The sequence below is a fragment of the Cervus elaphus genome, chromosome 24 (assembly GCF_910594005.1).
Source record: "Cervus elaphus chromosome 24, mCerEla1.1, whole genome shotgun sequence".
Lineage (NCBI taxonomy): Eukaryota > Metazoa > Chordata > Mammalia > Artiodactyla > Cervidae > Cervus > Cervus elaphus.
Window position 1 is genome coordinate 19,392,421 of NC_057838.1, and position 16,252 is coordinate 19,408,672.

Sequence of the window (16,252 nt, forward strand, 5' to 3'; positions counted from 1 at the left end):
CTTGTTGGCAAGGTGCCCACTTAGGCATTTTACAGACGGTTCAACTGAGGTCCAGAGACGTAGGGCCCCTTGCTCCTGGTCACACGGCTGAGAAATGCAAGTGTTGAAATTCGGGTCAGCCTGACATGCCTCCATGCGTGGGGCTCCCTCATTCCCTCCCGCACCCCCGGAAAGCACAGCGGAAAGTCAGAAACTTCACTTTGCACAACTCGCACAGTTTTCAAGCTCTCCCCCAACATTTCCTCCCGAGGGTGATGGGACACTGATTCATTGTGACTAGGGGCCCCCAGAGATCTCCGCGTTCCCATCTCCGGGCCAGGCGCGGCCCCGAGGCTCCCCGCATCCGTGCGATCGAGCCTCTGAGAGCGCCTGGAAGCGTCTCGCCTTCCAAGTCCGGCGATGAAGCCGGTTCCTCAAATTGTTCCCGGCAGGAGGGGCAGGAAATCCCGCCCGGCTGCGGCGGCCGCCGCGGCGGGAGGGGGAGACGCTCCGGCCGGGCTGTCCCGGCGGCCACGCATCGATCTCGTTCGGGTCGAAGGTCCGGCCAGGTCGTAACTCCAGCCACTCTTTCGCCACCTGGAGTCATCGCCCCGCCCACCCCTCCATTCCCGGAGCCACGCGGCCCGGAGGCCTCGCTCTTCCCGGGGGCCCCCGAGCCGCGGGCCGGCCGCCGCCAGGTGCAAAGAGACAGGTCAGCGGTGACCCGCCCCCGGGAGGCGGCGCCTGGCTGAGCCGAGCAGCCGGCGGCCGCGACCCCGGGCCTCCCTCTGCAGCCCCCGCGCGCCGCGCCGCCGCGCCCCCGCGCCCTCCCGGCCGAGCAACAGGTGAAGCGCCCGCCGGCCGGCGGCGCCTCCGCGGGTCGGTCCCTCCCCGCCCACCGCGCGCCGCCCCTCTCCACGCCCCCTCCCCTCGGCCGGGCCTCCGCCGCCTCCCTCGGCCGCCGGCGGCTTCCCCCTCGCCGGGTCTCCCGCCGCGGCGCCCCCGCGCAGCCCGAGAGCCGGCGCTCGCCGAGGAGAGGGGGGCGCCGCGCGCTCGCCAGACTCGCGCCGCGGCCGGACGGGCCCGGGCGGGCGCCCCCGCGCGCCCCCGTCCCGCCGCCGCCGCGCTCCCCTCCCCCCGCCCCCGGCCGGTGTCCCCGGGCTCGGAGCCGCGCGGCCCGCCTGGACGCGCCGGTGGTCCCCGAGGCGGGGCGGGCGCTGCCCGGCCCCGGCGCGACGATGGAGGAGCCGCAGCGCGCCCGCTCCCACACGGTCACCACCACCGCCAGCTCCTTCGCCGAGAACTTCTCCACCACCAGCAGCAGCTTCTCCTACGACCGCGACTTCCTCCGCACCATGCCCGGGCTCCTCATCGTGGCGGAGATCGTGAGTGCCTCGGGGCGGGCGGGCGGGCGGGCGGCGCCGGGGCGCAGGTGGACCCCGCGCCGTGCTCCTCGCCTGGGAGCTTGTTCACATCCTTCCGACGGCTTCGGAGGAACGCTTTAGGCTCAGCCTCGCCGTCATCCCAAGGTGCCGGACTCCGAGACCCCCTCTCAGGAGACAGTCCCGTCTCACCCTGGGCTCTTCTAGGGGAGAGGGTCAGGAGCTTTGGGAGGACTATTGGGGACAAACCCGACCTGCTGGGCCCTCTCTGCGGCCGTGTCGTGTTCCCGGAGCGGGATGCTCGGTGAACATTGAGTTTTTGTTCATGAGTGTCAGGGATATCTGGTGCCTCCCTCACCCGATGTCCACGCGGGTGGCCTTTTCCCCAAAAGCAAAGCTTCTCGAAGATCAGGGGAGAAGACTTCTTCTTTTTCCTGATTATCTCCTTGGTAGTAAAACTGAGGTGAATCGGGAAGCGTTTACGGAATAAATTCCGAGGGTCTCCTGTCTGGTGCTTTTTGAGGATCAGAGAGTTTCTTGTCTGGTGCTTTGCACATCCTGGTTGAATACTCAGACCGTTGCTGGGAGGGGGTACAGAACCAGCCTTCTCCTCTCTGGAGGAGAACGTGGACGCTGAGACATCCAGTTATCGCCCCTTCAGGTTTCCTCCTGGCGGAGAAAGGTCCCGGGCTTGCTAACAGCTAACGGAGGCTACTGTTTACTCTCTTCAGGTGCCAGGGGCTCATCACAAGCCCTTTAGATACCCTCCTGCCCTCATTTCCCGCACAACAGCCCTATCCTGTGAAAAGTGAAAGAAAGTGAAGTCGCTCAGTCGTCTCCGACTCTTTGGGACCCCATGGACTGCAGCCTCTTTACCCTCTGAGCCACGTGGGAAGCCCATCCTGTGAAGGGAACTTTGATTATGACCCCATTTTACATGTGAAGAAACTGAGGTTTAGAGAGGAAGTAGGTCACACCTGGGGGTGGAGGTGGGATTCAAACCCAGGCCTGCCTGTCTCCAGGGCCCCGCTCTTAACTGTAATGGGGCATCCCTTCCTTCTGCCATAGCTCACACTGTTTACTTGGGCCCTGTTCAGTTGTATCTGACTCTTTGCGGCCCCATGGACTGCAGCCCACCAGGCTCCTCTGTCCATGGGATTTCCCAGGCAGGAATACTGGAGTGGGTTGCCATTTCTTACTCCAGGGGATCTTCCCAACCCAGGGATTGAACCCACATCTCTTGGATTCCCAGGCGAATTCTTTTTTTTGTTTTTGATTTCCAGACTGGTGTGTTTCAAAAAGGGTGTCATACAAAAGGGAAGGGGACCATGGCTTTTTCCAATGACAGGTGGAATTCTTTACCACTATGCCACCTGGGGGAAGCCCCATATCCCTCATACTTTCACTTGAACCTTTGTGGGATTGAAATCTAGCTTATATGAGCTTGGGGCCATGATGGTACCAAAGTGCCTGAGGACCCCAGTTGCCCTGAGAAACCTGCAGCAAAGCGTGCAACATAGCTCATCCACTTTTCCAGAGACGCAGAGCCACCCCAGACCAAATGAATACATCCTGGTTGGTTCCAGTGTACAGAGAGTTTGAAGTGTTGGCTTAGCCCATCCCCCATTTCGTTCCCCCAGCTGGCACTGAGGCTTTTGGGAGATCCAGTAGAAAGCTCGGGTATTGGAATCACCTTGCAGGGCCTGGCTTATAGGAATTCAACAAATATTTGCTGTGTGGATGAAGGAGTTGGCAGGCTCCTCTGCTCCACCTGAGCTAGTGGCAGCTACAGTGACAGAGGTGGGGCTTCTCCCCTGGTGTGGATGCGGACCAGGTGTAAAGTAAAACACCTCTTGTTTTCTGATTTATGATCAACAGACTCCATGTTCCATGCTTTCTCTGGAAATAGGAAAGGGAGAGAAAAAATGTAAATGGCCCACAATTCTGTTACTAGAAATAACCACTGTTAATGTGTTGGCATGTAGACTTTTTGATTTCAATATGTTTTTGGAAACTGATGGAAAAACATGTGAGAAAAATTATCCTGAATTACTACGAGAGTTTCTATTTTTGGCGATCTCTATATGCACAGGTTTTAGAGTCCTTGGCCTACAGGTAGACATATAACTTTCCCCCACCATTGCTGCACCAGAGGTACCCGCATTCACGTCTCTTAGACCTAAATAATGTGTTTATAATGTTCCTGATCCTTCCCCCACCAATGCTGTTATCCTTGGCTTTGCACTCTGACAAATGGGGCTTTAGCCCTCTTGGGCCACCCCTTCCCCATGCCCATTATACAGACACCTTTATGTCTTTGGGTTAGATCAATAACCAGTGCTGACCTTAGGATATCATAAACACTTTCAAGAGGAGCCGCTGAGCGGTCTGTGAGTGCTTTTCCTTTGCTGTCCAATTTCTGGTTTTTCCTGGAGATTGTAATTTTCCATTTCTGAGATCTCTAGATACTTAGTCACTAACTTTACTGTTTGAGTCTTCACTCAGGAAACTGAGAGACAGCAGGTATTCTATCAGGGTTGTCCTCTTGACCAGCCCTCTCTGGGAGCGTCTGACCTCCTCTCACCCGGCCTTCTCACCTGGACACAGCTGATGGCCTGGGGTCTCCTGCATGTGCCTTTTGAAAGCCCTTTCCCCTTTCTCCTGGGTTGGATCCTCTGCCTCCCAGGACCAGTGTCCTCCTCCGTCTGGACTCACTCTGACTCAGGGGAAACACACACCCTCTGGTAGTCTCCTAAAAAAGGATGCATGTGTAAATCAAGAGGCGCATCTGTCACAATGTCTCCATTCCACTGCAACACATAATTAATAGTTTGACTAGGTGAAGAATGGTAGATTGGAAATTTTTTCCTTCAGAATTATGAAAGTATTCCTCTGTTATCTTCTAGCTCTTCTAATTCTTTTTAAAAGATTCCAATTCTTGATTCCCCCACCCCCTTTCTGGAAACCTATAGAATCTATTTTCTTCCCAGAGAGCTGTGACATCACAGTGGTGTGCCTTCACATGAGTGTTTTCTTCCGTGATACCAAGAACTTGTTCTCTCGATCAGGAAAACTCATGGACATTTAAAGAGATTTAAAACATTTTTTTAAAAATTTATTTGGCTGCACTGGGTTTTAATTGCAGCACATGGAATCTTTCATTGTGGTGCACAAACTCTCTAGTAGTGGCCCCTGGGCTTAATTACCCCATAGCATATGGGATCTTAGTTCCCTGGCCAGGGATCGAACACACACCCCCTGCTCTGCAAGGCAGATTCTTAACCACTGGACCACCAGGAAGTCCCCTAAAGAGATTTTTTTTTTCTGTTTATGTTATATTCATTTATTCAACAAATATATTGAGCACCAATTTTGAGCCAAGCTAATTATTCTTTTTCTAAGCATACTCCAGTTTGCCTATGTCAAATGTTTAGAATGGCCTGAGGAAGTAAGAAACATTCTCTAAGCCTGCTTTATCCATTGTAGTGGAAATTGCTGTAGAAAGTTAAGAAACCTTCACTGAAATGCTGTTTTAACTAAAATTTCTTTTACACCATCTTAGCCTCTAGCACAGTGACTTTAAAGATTTAATGAGCATAAAAATCACAGTGAGCACTGTACTAAAATGCACATTCTAGAGTGCTGACTACAGAAATTCTATTTCAGCAAGTTTGCTGCAGTGAGACAGATACAGGGTTTTTAACAAGCTCACTAGATACTATTGCAAAGTGTTCTTGGATGATCCTTTGAGAAAACAGCTACAGAATGCTTAGATACTTTCTTTTATCATAATATACTATTATCTATAAAACAAATGTCAATAGCTAGCTATTTTAAAAATTCCAATTACTTCTGATATTTCAAGTGAGTCAGTTGATGATTGCAGAGTTTCTTCCAGTTGTGCTGTTTCGTAGATTACTTTCATCTACATAGAGGTTGGGCATGTGGAATGGGAGAGGGTGTCTTCATTCATGGGAGGAACGCTTCCTGAACTCACTGTCCGTACTGTGTGCTCGTAGTTCAGTTGTGTCCGACTCTTTGCAGCCCCGTGGACTGTAGCCAGCCAGGCTCTTCTGTCCATGGGATTCTCCAGACAGCACTATGGGAGTGGGTTGCCATTTCCTACTCCAAAGAGATTCTTAAAAATTTCTTTTTCTTTTTTTTGGCCATGCCACGGGGCTTGTGGGATCTTAGTTCCCCGACCAGGGATTGAACCCAGGGCCCCAGCAGTGAGGGCGCCAGGTCCTAACGACTGGATCACCAGAGGATTCCGTAGAACTCTTGAAAATGTTAAGAATCACTCTAAATAGTATATACTATGTTTTATTGATCCAGTATACTGTTTATATTTTATAAATATGTTTATTTTTGTTTATATTTTAACATCTGAGTCAGGATGTCGCTTACAGTGGATAGTTTTTTGAACTGTAAGGAAAATGGAACCATGGATTCTTTATTTGGGGGTGGAGGCAGGTCAGGTTTCAAACTTCTGCTGTTCCAGCCCTCAGATTAAGTTAGACCTGTCCCCAGAAGAATGTTACTTTCTGCCTTGAAAAAACAAAATACTGAGACAAAGAATTATGAAGAACCTGGCTTCTTGCTTGAGCCTGCGGGAAATAATAGAGAGTAAAACACAGTGTTTCCCCAAATCTGTTGTCAGGATCCCTTGGCCTGGCTTTCTCACAGAGGCGACCTGCTAAAACACCCTAGACGGTGCCGGTGTAAGATGGCATGGGAACCAAACTGTAGTGGTTTCCTTCCTCTTAAAGTTTTGTAACAAGCTAGAAGCAATCCAGGACTTGACCTATGACCTGTAGGATGTTGTGATCTCATAACAGTTATGAGGATTGGAAGAATAAAAGTGATTTGTCAGAAGCTGAGTTAAATTGCAGCCTTCCTGTTAATTGGCAACTTCAAAATGAGTTAGTTCATGCAGGTAATAATGTCAGATCGCCTCTCATTTACTTACTGTCATGAGCAAACTCAGTTGGGGGAGGACAGATAGGGTTTCCTGAGAACTGGCATCTAAATTAATTTATCCTGGGACTTCCCTGGCAATCCAGTGGTTAAGGCTTCAAGTTCCCAATGCAGGGGACAAGGGTTCGATCCCTGGTGGGGGGAACTAGATCCTACATGTGGTGCGGTGAGGCCAGGAGGAGTTAAATTAGTCTATCCTGGTGATTTCTTTTCAAAGAAGGATGAACACAGTTTCCTAATCTTGGTAGAAAAATGAGAAAAATGCAAGTAAGAAAAAAAAAAAAAACCCTGAACTGTGTTCCCCACAGTGGTTCCTGTCAGGCGTGTCAATATTGACCCATGTTTGGGCGTGGGGAGGCTTTGGGTTATTGTCATGCCTGGGGTCTCTCCTGGTGTTTAGCGCCCTGGGGGACCAGGGAGTCTCATGTCCTAAAGCGCTTGGGACGGTCCCCAGCCATGAAGAATTGCTTCGCCCGCTGCCTACAGCCCCACTGTTGAGAAATTCTGGGCGAACCACTGTTTACCCCTTGGAGTAAACCATTTCAGGGTTTCTACAGTGGCTGTGTATTATGTGCAGTTTTTAAAAATGCAGTCCCTTCTGAACTACTCCTCGTTTCCTGCTATGACCATCTGTGCTGGACGTCTTCCATTTGTCGCTCAGAGGCACCCTCCACCTGGCTCTCCACCCCGTAGGGTGACTTGCATGGACCCGGCCGTCTCCAGGGTCCCCTCGGATGTCACACTGGATTCCAGGGTCCTCCTGGCACCTGGAGGATGCGGCAGGTGGGAGGGGAGCAGGTTCAGGGCACTCGTTCTTGGGACCCCTCCCTGCCGGGGCTCAGCAGCCCAGCTGTGTCCCTCTGTACAAGGCGGGCTCTGGCAGCCCTCGGCCCTGGGCTGTTTTCCCTGGCTCTGTTATCCGGTCACTCCCAGCCACTTCCTATTGCCAGGGCCTGCGCAACGGCTTGTGGTTTTCCGCACCCTACCTTCTAAATAAGACCTTTATAAAACTCTGCTCAGATTACCCAATCTGAATGTGCCAGTTTTCCTGGGAAGACCTGATGAATTACCTTTCCGCATCAGCGGTTCATTTCTTTAGGCATTGTGTTTTGTTTTGTTTTGTTTTTCCAATTTTTAAAAACATTTTTTCTTCTGCTCCTGGCTTTAAAAAAATTATTGAAGCTCTTCAATCATTCTTAATGGCTGCCTGCGTGCGTGCATGCTAAATTGCTTCAGTTATATCTGACTCTTTGCAACCCTATGAACTGTGGCCTACCAGGCTCCTCTGTCTATGGGATTCTGCAGGCAAGGATACTGGAGGGGGTTGCCATTTCCTTCTCCAGGGGATCTTCCCGACCCAGAGATTGAACCTGAATCTCCTGTGGCTCCTGCATTGCAGGTGGATTTTTTACCTCTGAGCCACTGGGGAATCCCAATGACCTCCATAAATATCTAGGCTCCTACTGTTCAATTTAGGTTTCTTTCTTTCCTGTAACAAGGATGTAACAAACATTCCTTAAGCTCCATCTTTCTGGATATTCTTTTCAGATTTTCTATGGATGTGTACTTAGAATTGAGTAACAGGATATATGAATCTTCCTTAAAGTAAAATTTTGTCGATGTATACAGTAACATTTACCCTTTTTAGTGTACTGTTCTATGAGTTTGGGCATATCCAGGTTTGAGATTCAGCTTTATTGAGATATTAGCCATAACAGATTGATGATTTTTCTTTAAAAAACTAAAAATAGAGCTATCATCTGATCCAGCCGTCCCACTCCTGCATATATATTGGGAGAAAAGACACGTGCCCTCCTGCATTCACTGCAGCATTCTTTACAACAGTCGAGAAATGGAAGCCACCGCAGTGTCCATTGACAGACTCACGGATAAAGAAGTGATACATACATACAATGGAATATTACTCAGTCATAAAAAGTAATGAAATAATGCCTTTAGCAGCAATGTGGATAGATGTAGAGATGACGTAAGTCAAAGACCATTATCATGTGGTATTGCTTACATGTAGGATGTGTATGTCCTTTAATATACACCTGAAACATTTAAAATCAGCTATACTTCAAGAAATAATCAAATAAAAAACAAAAAAAATAAGAAAAGTAAAAATATACACGAAAAGTTGACCTTTCAAAGGTGTACAATTCAGAAATTTTTTAGGATATTCACAGAGTTGTACAACTTTGATCATTATCTGATTTTAGGACATTTTTGTCACCACAGAAAGAAACCTTCTATCTGTTAGCGTTCACTCCCTGGTCTCACCTTGCCTCAGCCCTTGGTAGCAACTAATGTGTTTTCTGCCCCTGTGGATTTTTCTGTCCTGGTTATTTCTTGTAGATGGAATCCTATAGTATGTGGCCCTTTCTGTCTGGCTTCTTTGACTTAATGTTTCCAAGGGTTATCCATGCTCCAGGATGTCTCAATACTTCATTCCTTTTATTGCCAAAGAATATTTCATTGTAGTATACATATATATATATGTATAGTTTATCTGTTCATCAATTGATGAACATTTGGGCTGTTTCCACGTTTTGACTGTTATGAACACACTGCTGTGAACCTCCATGCACAGGTTTTGTGTGGACTTAATTTTCAGTTCTCTTGGGCATTTACCTAGGGAAGGAGGGTTCAATGATATGGTAGGTCTTTGTCTACTATTTGTCAGGGTACTGCTAGACTCTTTCCAAAATGGTGACCCTAACTTACAATTCCAGCACCAATACTGGTTGAGTGTTCCGATTTCTCCACATCCTCACCAAGATTTATTTTCTGCCTTTTTGGTTCTAATCATCCTACAAGGTATGAAGTAATATCTCACTGTGGTTTTAGTTTGTATTTCCTTGATGACTAATGATGTTGAGCATCTCTTTATGTCATTTGTCTAGCTTCTTTGGAGAAGTGTCAATTCAAATCCTTGGCCATTTAAAAGGAACAACCAGGCCCTGAAAAGTTGAAAAATAATGTCAACAGCAACCTAATAAAGATAATGTTAACAACCAAAAAATCCTTTGCCATTTAAAAAGCTAATTTCTCTTATTGTGGGCTTGTAGGCATGCTTTTCATATTCTGGATACAAGTTCCTTATCATATATCAAATACATGATTTGCAAATATTTTTCTTCCATTCTGTGTGTTGTCTTTTCACTTTATGTGATGGTGTCCTTTAAAGAACAAGGGTTTCTTAATTTGATAAAGTGAAATTTGTTTATTTTTTTCCCTTCTTGTTTGTGTTTTTGATGTCATATCTAAGAAGACTTTGCCTAATGCAGGGTCAAAAGATTTGCTCCTCTGTTTTCTGCTGAAAGTTTTATAGGTTTTTTTGGCGGGGGGTTGGCGCTGCATTGCATTGCAGGCACGACTTCCCTGACCAGGGATCGAACCTGTGCCCCCTGCAGTGGAAGCACAGTCTTAACCTCTGGACTGCTGGTAAAGTCAAAAGTTGTATAGCTTTATGTCTTACATTTAGGTCTGTGGCTAATTTTGAGTTCATTTTTATATTGAATGTGAGGAAGGAGGGTTATTTCATTCACGTCCGTGTAGATATCTAATTGTCCCAGCACTATATGTTGAAAAGACAATTTTTTCCCCCACTGAATTGTGTTGGCACGCATTGTTGAAAATCATATGGCCATAAATGTAAGGGTTTATTTCTGCTTTCTCAGTTCTGTTTCATTGATCTAAATATCTGTCCTTATGCCAATACCACACTAACTGTAGCTTTGTAGAAAGCTTTGAAATCAGACTGTGAGTTTGCAAGTTTGTTCTTTTTTCCAAATTGTTTTGGCTATTCTGGGTCCCTTGCATTTCCTTGAATTTTAGTATCACCTTGCCAATTTCTGCAAAAAGGGCTGCTGGGGTTTCAATATGGGTTGTGCTGAATCTGTAGATCGATTTGGGGAGTATTGCTATTTGAAAACTGTTTTCTAATTCATGGACATGGGGTACCTTTCTGTTTATTGACATCTCCTCTAATTTCTTTAACAATGTTTTGTAGTCTTCAACATACATATCATATATCTTTTGTTAAATTTATTCCTAAGTATTTTATTCTTTTTGATGCTATTGTACATGGAATTATTTTCGTAATTTCATTTTCAGATTGTTTATTGCTACATCATCGAAATCCAGTTGAGCTCTGTATCCTTAACCTGTTATTCTACAATTTTGCTGATTTCATTTATTAGTTCTAATAGTTTTGTGTTGGAGTGGGGTTGCTTTATGTATTTTTAAGGCTTTTGGTATTACTGCCAAGTTGAACAGAAAGGTTTATACCAATTGGCATTCCCTCTAGTAGTGTTTCGGTGGGTTTGTTTCGTCTAATGCTCAAACTTTTAACATTTTCTCATTTTCTTGGGGTGGGAGATACTCTAATAAAACCTGATTTGGCATAGACACCCACCAGTCAGAGCATCAGCTAATATCAGGGGGGCCTTGGACTTGTGAAAAAAGAAAATTTTTTTAATTTGTATTTCTGTGATGATTAAAATTTAACATTTAAAATATGCTTATTAGCCATTTATTTCTTCTTTCAGTAAATGCCTGTTTTTCCCCTTCTACTCACTTAAAAAAATGGGCTCTTTCTTTAAAAGTGTTTTAAAGATATAAAAGGGAGTGAAAAAGTGAAAGCATTAGTTGCTCGGTCCTGTCCAACTCCTTGTGACCCCATGGACTATAGCCCGCCAGGTTCCTCTGTCCATGGAATTCTCCAGGCAGGAATACTGGAGTCGGTTGCCATTCCCTCCTCCAGGGGGTCTTCCCAGCTCAGGGATCGAACCCATGTCTCCTACGTTGCAGGGAGATTCTTTCTTGTCTGAACCACCAGGGAGTGAAGACATTTATGAAAATTTACCTCCAAGGAGGGAAATAAGATTGGTTTGTGGGATGTATTTGAATAGGGAGGTTTGCTTTTTAACTCCTTATTTTTTATATGGTTTTAATTTTTTTGTAATGAGAATGTACTTTTGCATTAATGTAATTAAAGAAATTCAGCAGTGTGTTCATTGTAAAAAACTTCACACCGTTTATATATAGAGTGAAAACTGAGCATCTCTGCTTACTTACCTCCTTCACTCTATCCAGCAGCTACCCCCATCTACTTAGTGTTCACAGACCTTTTCTGTATGTGTGCATGTATTTACACATAGTATATAATGTGCACACATGCATGAATGAGTGTAGTATACATATTCTGCAGGTTCTTATTCACTTAATGATACCTTGATATTTTTCCCTATTGCTTTTTTGTTGATTTGTAAGTTTCCTGTATAAGTATTAACTTTCTCATGTCACTTGTTAGTATCATTCATGCCATTTTCATCAAAATAAGTTTCTAATTTGCATGAAATCTAGAGTCTTACCCTTATTCAGCTTTCTTGGGTTTACTTTGCTTAAACATGCCTTCCTTATACCCAGGATTATACAAATATTTGAAGAAAATACCATGCTTTTAAATGTTAAAAATATTTACCAGCAGGAGTTCCCTAGTTGTCCAGTGGTTAGGACTCGGTGCATTCACTGCCAGGGCCTGAGCTCCATCCCTGGTCAAGGAACAGACCCTGCCAGCCATGCGGTGCAACCAAAAATATATAAACATTTTTTTTTCCTTTCTTTTTTTTCCCATTTATTTATATTAATTGGAGGCTAATGACTTTACAATATTGTAGTGGTTTTTGCCATACATTGACATGAATCAGCCATGGATTTACATGTGTTCCCCATCCCGAACCCCCCTCCCGCCTCCCTCCCCATCCCATCGCTCTGGGTCATCCCAGTGCACCAGCCCCCGAGCACTTGTCTCATGCATCAAACCTGGGCTGGCGATCTGTTTCACACTTGATAATATACATGTTTCGATGCTGTTCTCTCAGATCATCCACCCTCACCTTCTCCCACAGAGTCCAAAAGTCTGTTTTATATATGTGTCTCTTTTTCTGTCTTGCATATAGGGTTATCATTTTAAAAAATTGTGATCTGAAGGTATAAGTTCTTTCTGCGTGGATAAGAATGTAATTTCGTGATCATGGTTATCTCCCCTGCCAGAGTGAAGTAAGTCAGAAAGGGGAAAACAGATATCATATATTCTGTGGAATGTATGGAATCTAGAAATATGGTCCTGATGAACCTATTTACAGGGCAGGGGGCCCAGCAGGGGAAGTAGAGGCTGGGATGAACTGAGAGAGTACGACTGTCATATATACGTTACCATGGGTAAATGCATAGCTAGTGGGAAGTCTCTGTATAGCATGGGGAGCTTAACCTGGTACTCTAGTGCGGTGGGAGGGCGGTTCCCGAGGGAGGGGACACGTGTTTACCTGTGGCCGATTCACACTGTTGTATGGCAGAGACCACCGCAACTTTGTAAAGCAATTATCCTCCAATTAAAAGCAAATTTAAAAGAATGTAGTTTCATTTTTTCCCCCCAAATGGGTAGCTAGTTGTCTCACCGTTAATCATATTCCCATATATATGTAACTATTTCTTGATTCTGAGTCAATTCTAAATTGACTGTAGCTTTATCATGCATTTAAATATTCAATAGGGTCAGTTCAGTCGCTCAGTCGTGTCCGACTCTGTGACCCCGTGGGCTGCAGCACGCCAGGCCTCCCTGTTCTTCACCAACTCCCGGAGCTTACTCAAACTCATGTCCATTGAGTCGGTTATGCCATCCAACCATCTCATCCTGTCATCCCCTTCTACTCCCACCTTCAAACATTCCCAGCATCAGGGTCTTTTCAGATGAGTCAGTTCTTTGCATCAGGTGGCCAAAGTATTGGAGTTTCAGCTTCAGCATCAGTCCTTCCAATGAATATTCAGAACTGATTACCTTTAGGATGGACTGGTTGGATCTCCTTGCTATAAATCATACCAGTTTTTCTCTTTCTTGCTATACTTTTGTATACTTAAACTAACACTTGGAGGTGATTTTTTAAAATCATTGTTCCTTACATTCCACTCTGATTTTGACTGAGACTGCATTAAATTTATAAATTAATTTGAAGAGATATCTTTATGATATTGAATCTTATCACTTAAGAATATTGTATCTATTTATTTAAGGTCATTTTATGCTCTTGAAGTCCTAAGTTTTTGCCAGATGAGTCTATGTATTTCTTACTATATTTGATAAATAGGATTTATAAAAAATGAATTGGATTTGGCAATTCTTTACTGTTTGTAGTTTGAAAAAAAGCTGTTGATTGTTTTATATGTAGCCATTTTATTTGAATAATTAGTTCTAATTATTATTGTCCTAATTATTATAGTTAGTTCTATTATTATTTTATAACTTATAGTAATATCTGAACAAGGGTGGTTTTCTTCTTTTTATATTTATACTGTTTTTCATTATTGCGTAGGTTAGGACTGCTAGTGCAATGCTGAATGATTGAGGCAAGATGGATATCTTTGGCTGACTCATAACTTTAACTGCAGTGTTTCCAATACTTTAATTATAATACAGATTTTACTGTGGGTTCTAGTAGATATTCTTTATTGAATTAAGAAAGGGAGGTTTAACTGTACATATTTTAATCAGGAATGATTGTTGAATTTGGGAGGTAGTATTTGGCTGGGAGGGTGCCTTTCGTTAGGTCAGCATATAGGTTTTTTTTCCTTCTATTTGTTAAGGGAGTGAATTACATTAGAAAATCTAACGTTGACTCTTTCTTGTACTTCTGATATAATCTCTATTTAGTTATAATGCATTTTTTAAAGAAACTATTGGATTTTAAAACTTTCTTTTTTAAGTCTTGGATTTGATTTGTTGGTATCGTATCTGAGGGTTTTCTGTTTGTGTTAATAGAAGACCAGCCTTCTAGATTGCTTTGCTGTGTTCTATTTTGTCTGACTTTACTATTGTCCCCCCAGCTTTTTTTGGCCAGCATTTATCTGATATGTTCTTGTCCCTTTATTTTTAATTGAAGTGAGATTCACATAACATATAGGCATACTTCAGAGATATTGTGGTTCCAGACCAGTATAATAAAGCAGTACCAAAATAAAGTTAGTCAAATGAATTTTTTGGTTTCCAAGTGCATATAAATTATGTTTACATTATACTGTAGACTGATAAGTGTTTAATTCAATACATTTAAAAAACAATGTACATACCTTAATTAAAAATGCTTTATTGGTAAGAAATGCTAACCATCCCCAAATCTTCAGCGAGCCATCATCTTTTTGCTGATGGAACCTCTTGCCTGGATGTTGATGGCTGCTGACTAATCAGGATGGTGGCTGCTGAAGGTTGGGGTGGCTGTGTCAGTTCCCTAAAATAATACAGCAATGAAGTTTGCTGCATTCGTTGACTCTTCTTTTCATGAACAATTTCTCTGTAGCATGCTGTGTTCTTTGATAGCTCCTGACCCACAGTAGAGCTTCTTTCAGAGTTTGCGTCATCCTCTCACACCCTGCCACTGCTTTATCAACTAAGTTTATATGATGTTCTGGATCGTCAGCAGTTGATTAAGTTCACCATCTTTTATGGGCAAGCTTTGTGGCACCTCAAAACAGTTACAATTGTATCATCAGAGATCACGGATCACCATAACGAATGTAATAATAATGAAGAGGTGTGAAATATTGTGAGAATTAACAAATGTGACAGAGACCCGAAATGAGCAAGTGCTATTTGAAAAAGTCAGTAAGACTTGTTTGATACAGGGTTGCCACAAACCTTCAATTGAGAAAAACACAGTATTTTTGAAGCACATGAAAGTAAAGTGTAATGGAATGAGGTATGTCCATAAAATTAGCTATTTTAAAATGAACAATTGAATGGCGTTTAGCATAATACATTCACAATGTCGTTCGATCACTTTTATCTAGTTCCAGAACATTTTCATCTTCTGAAAGGAAACTGTACCTTTAATTTTTTTCCTTTCTCTGTCATCTTGTTAAGTCTTCTATATTGATCATGTAACTAGATTTTAGTTCTATACCCGGTCTGAGAATTCATCTTTCAATATGGAAATTTTTAACACATTTATATTTGTTGTGATAACTTATTTAGAGTTCTTAGTTTTCCTTATTTTTTTCTCTAGTGATTGTAAGTTATAAATTCTATTTCTATTTTGTTTGGAGTTATCTTTTAAATTTTACGCAAAGTATTTATCCATATTTTGCTAACTACCCAGAGAATTAAGATATGTAACCACATAATTCCATTCAAAATATAATGCTAACCTTTTCCTTATCATGCTCTTTGTGTTAGACAGTTTTTTATGTTTTTCTTAAATAACATTTTTTGAGATATAATTCACATACCATACAATTCACCCACTTGAAGTGTACAACTCAGTGGCTTTTGGAATATTCACAGTGTTGCGCAACCATCATCATAATCAATTTTAGAATATTTTTCATCACCCCAGAAAGAAACTCCATACTATTAGCAGCCATTCTCCATTTCCCCACAACCTCTTCCTATGCTATCACTAATTCTACATTCTATGTCTATAAAATTTGCCTATTTTGGACATCTCATATTAATGGAATCCCATAATATGTGATCTTTTGTGCCTGACTTCTTTCACTTAAGCTGACATTTTCAAGATTCATCTATGTTGAAGCATGAGTGAGTACTTCATTTCTTTTTATTGCCAAATATTATTTCATTGTGTGGCTTCATTTTATCCATCCATTCATGAGTTCATAGACATTTGGGTTGTTTCCCACCTTTTAGCTATTGGTAACGCTGCTAAGAACATACATGTACAAGTTTTTGTGTAGACATATACTTTTGTTTCTCTTGGATGTCTTCCTAGGAGTAGAATTTGCTGGCTTATATGATAACTATATTTAGCTATGTGAGGAGTTGCCAGACTGTTTTCCAAAGTGAATGCATAATTTTACAATCCCTGGGCTACTGTTTAAAAAACTAATTTCTTAGGAAT

The 16,252-nt window shown here is 43.5% G+C and overlaps 1 protein-coding gene across 1 annotated transcript in view; it reads left to right on the plus strand.

Annotated features, from left to right (window-relative positions):
- Nucleotides 1–492: 492 nt before the first annotated feature.
- CMTM8 (CKLF like MARVEL transmembrane domain containing 8) overlaps nucleotides 493–16,252 on the plus strand; it is a 93,931-nt gene continuing 78,171 nt past the window's right edge. Inside the window, exon 1 of the mRNA XM_043886385.1 lies at nucleotides 493–1,364. Within this exon, the coding sequence (XP_043742320.1) occupies nucleotides 1,218–1,364 (147 nt within the window). The 5' untranslated portion in view covers nucleotides 493–1,217. The remainder of the gene's footprint in view (nucleotides 1,365–16,252) is intronic.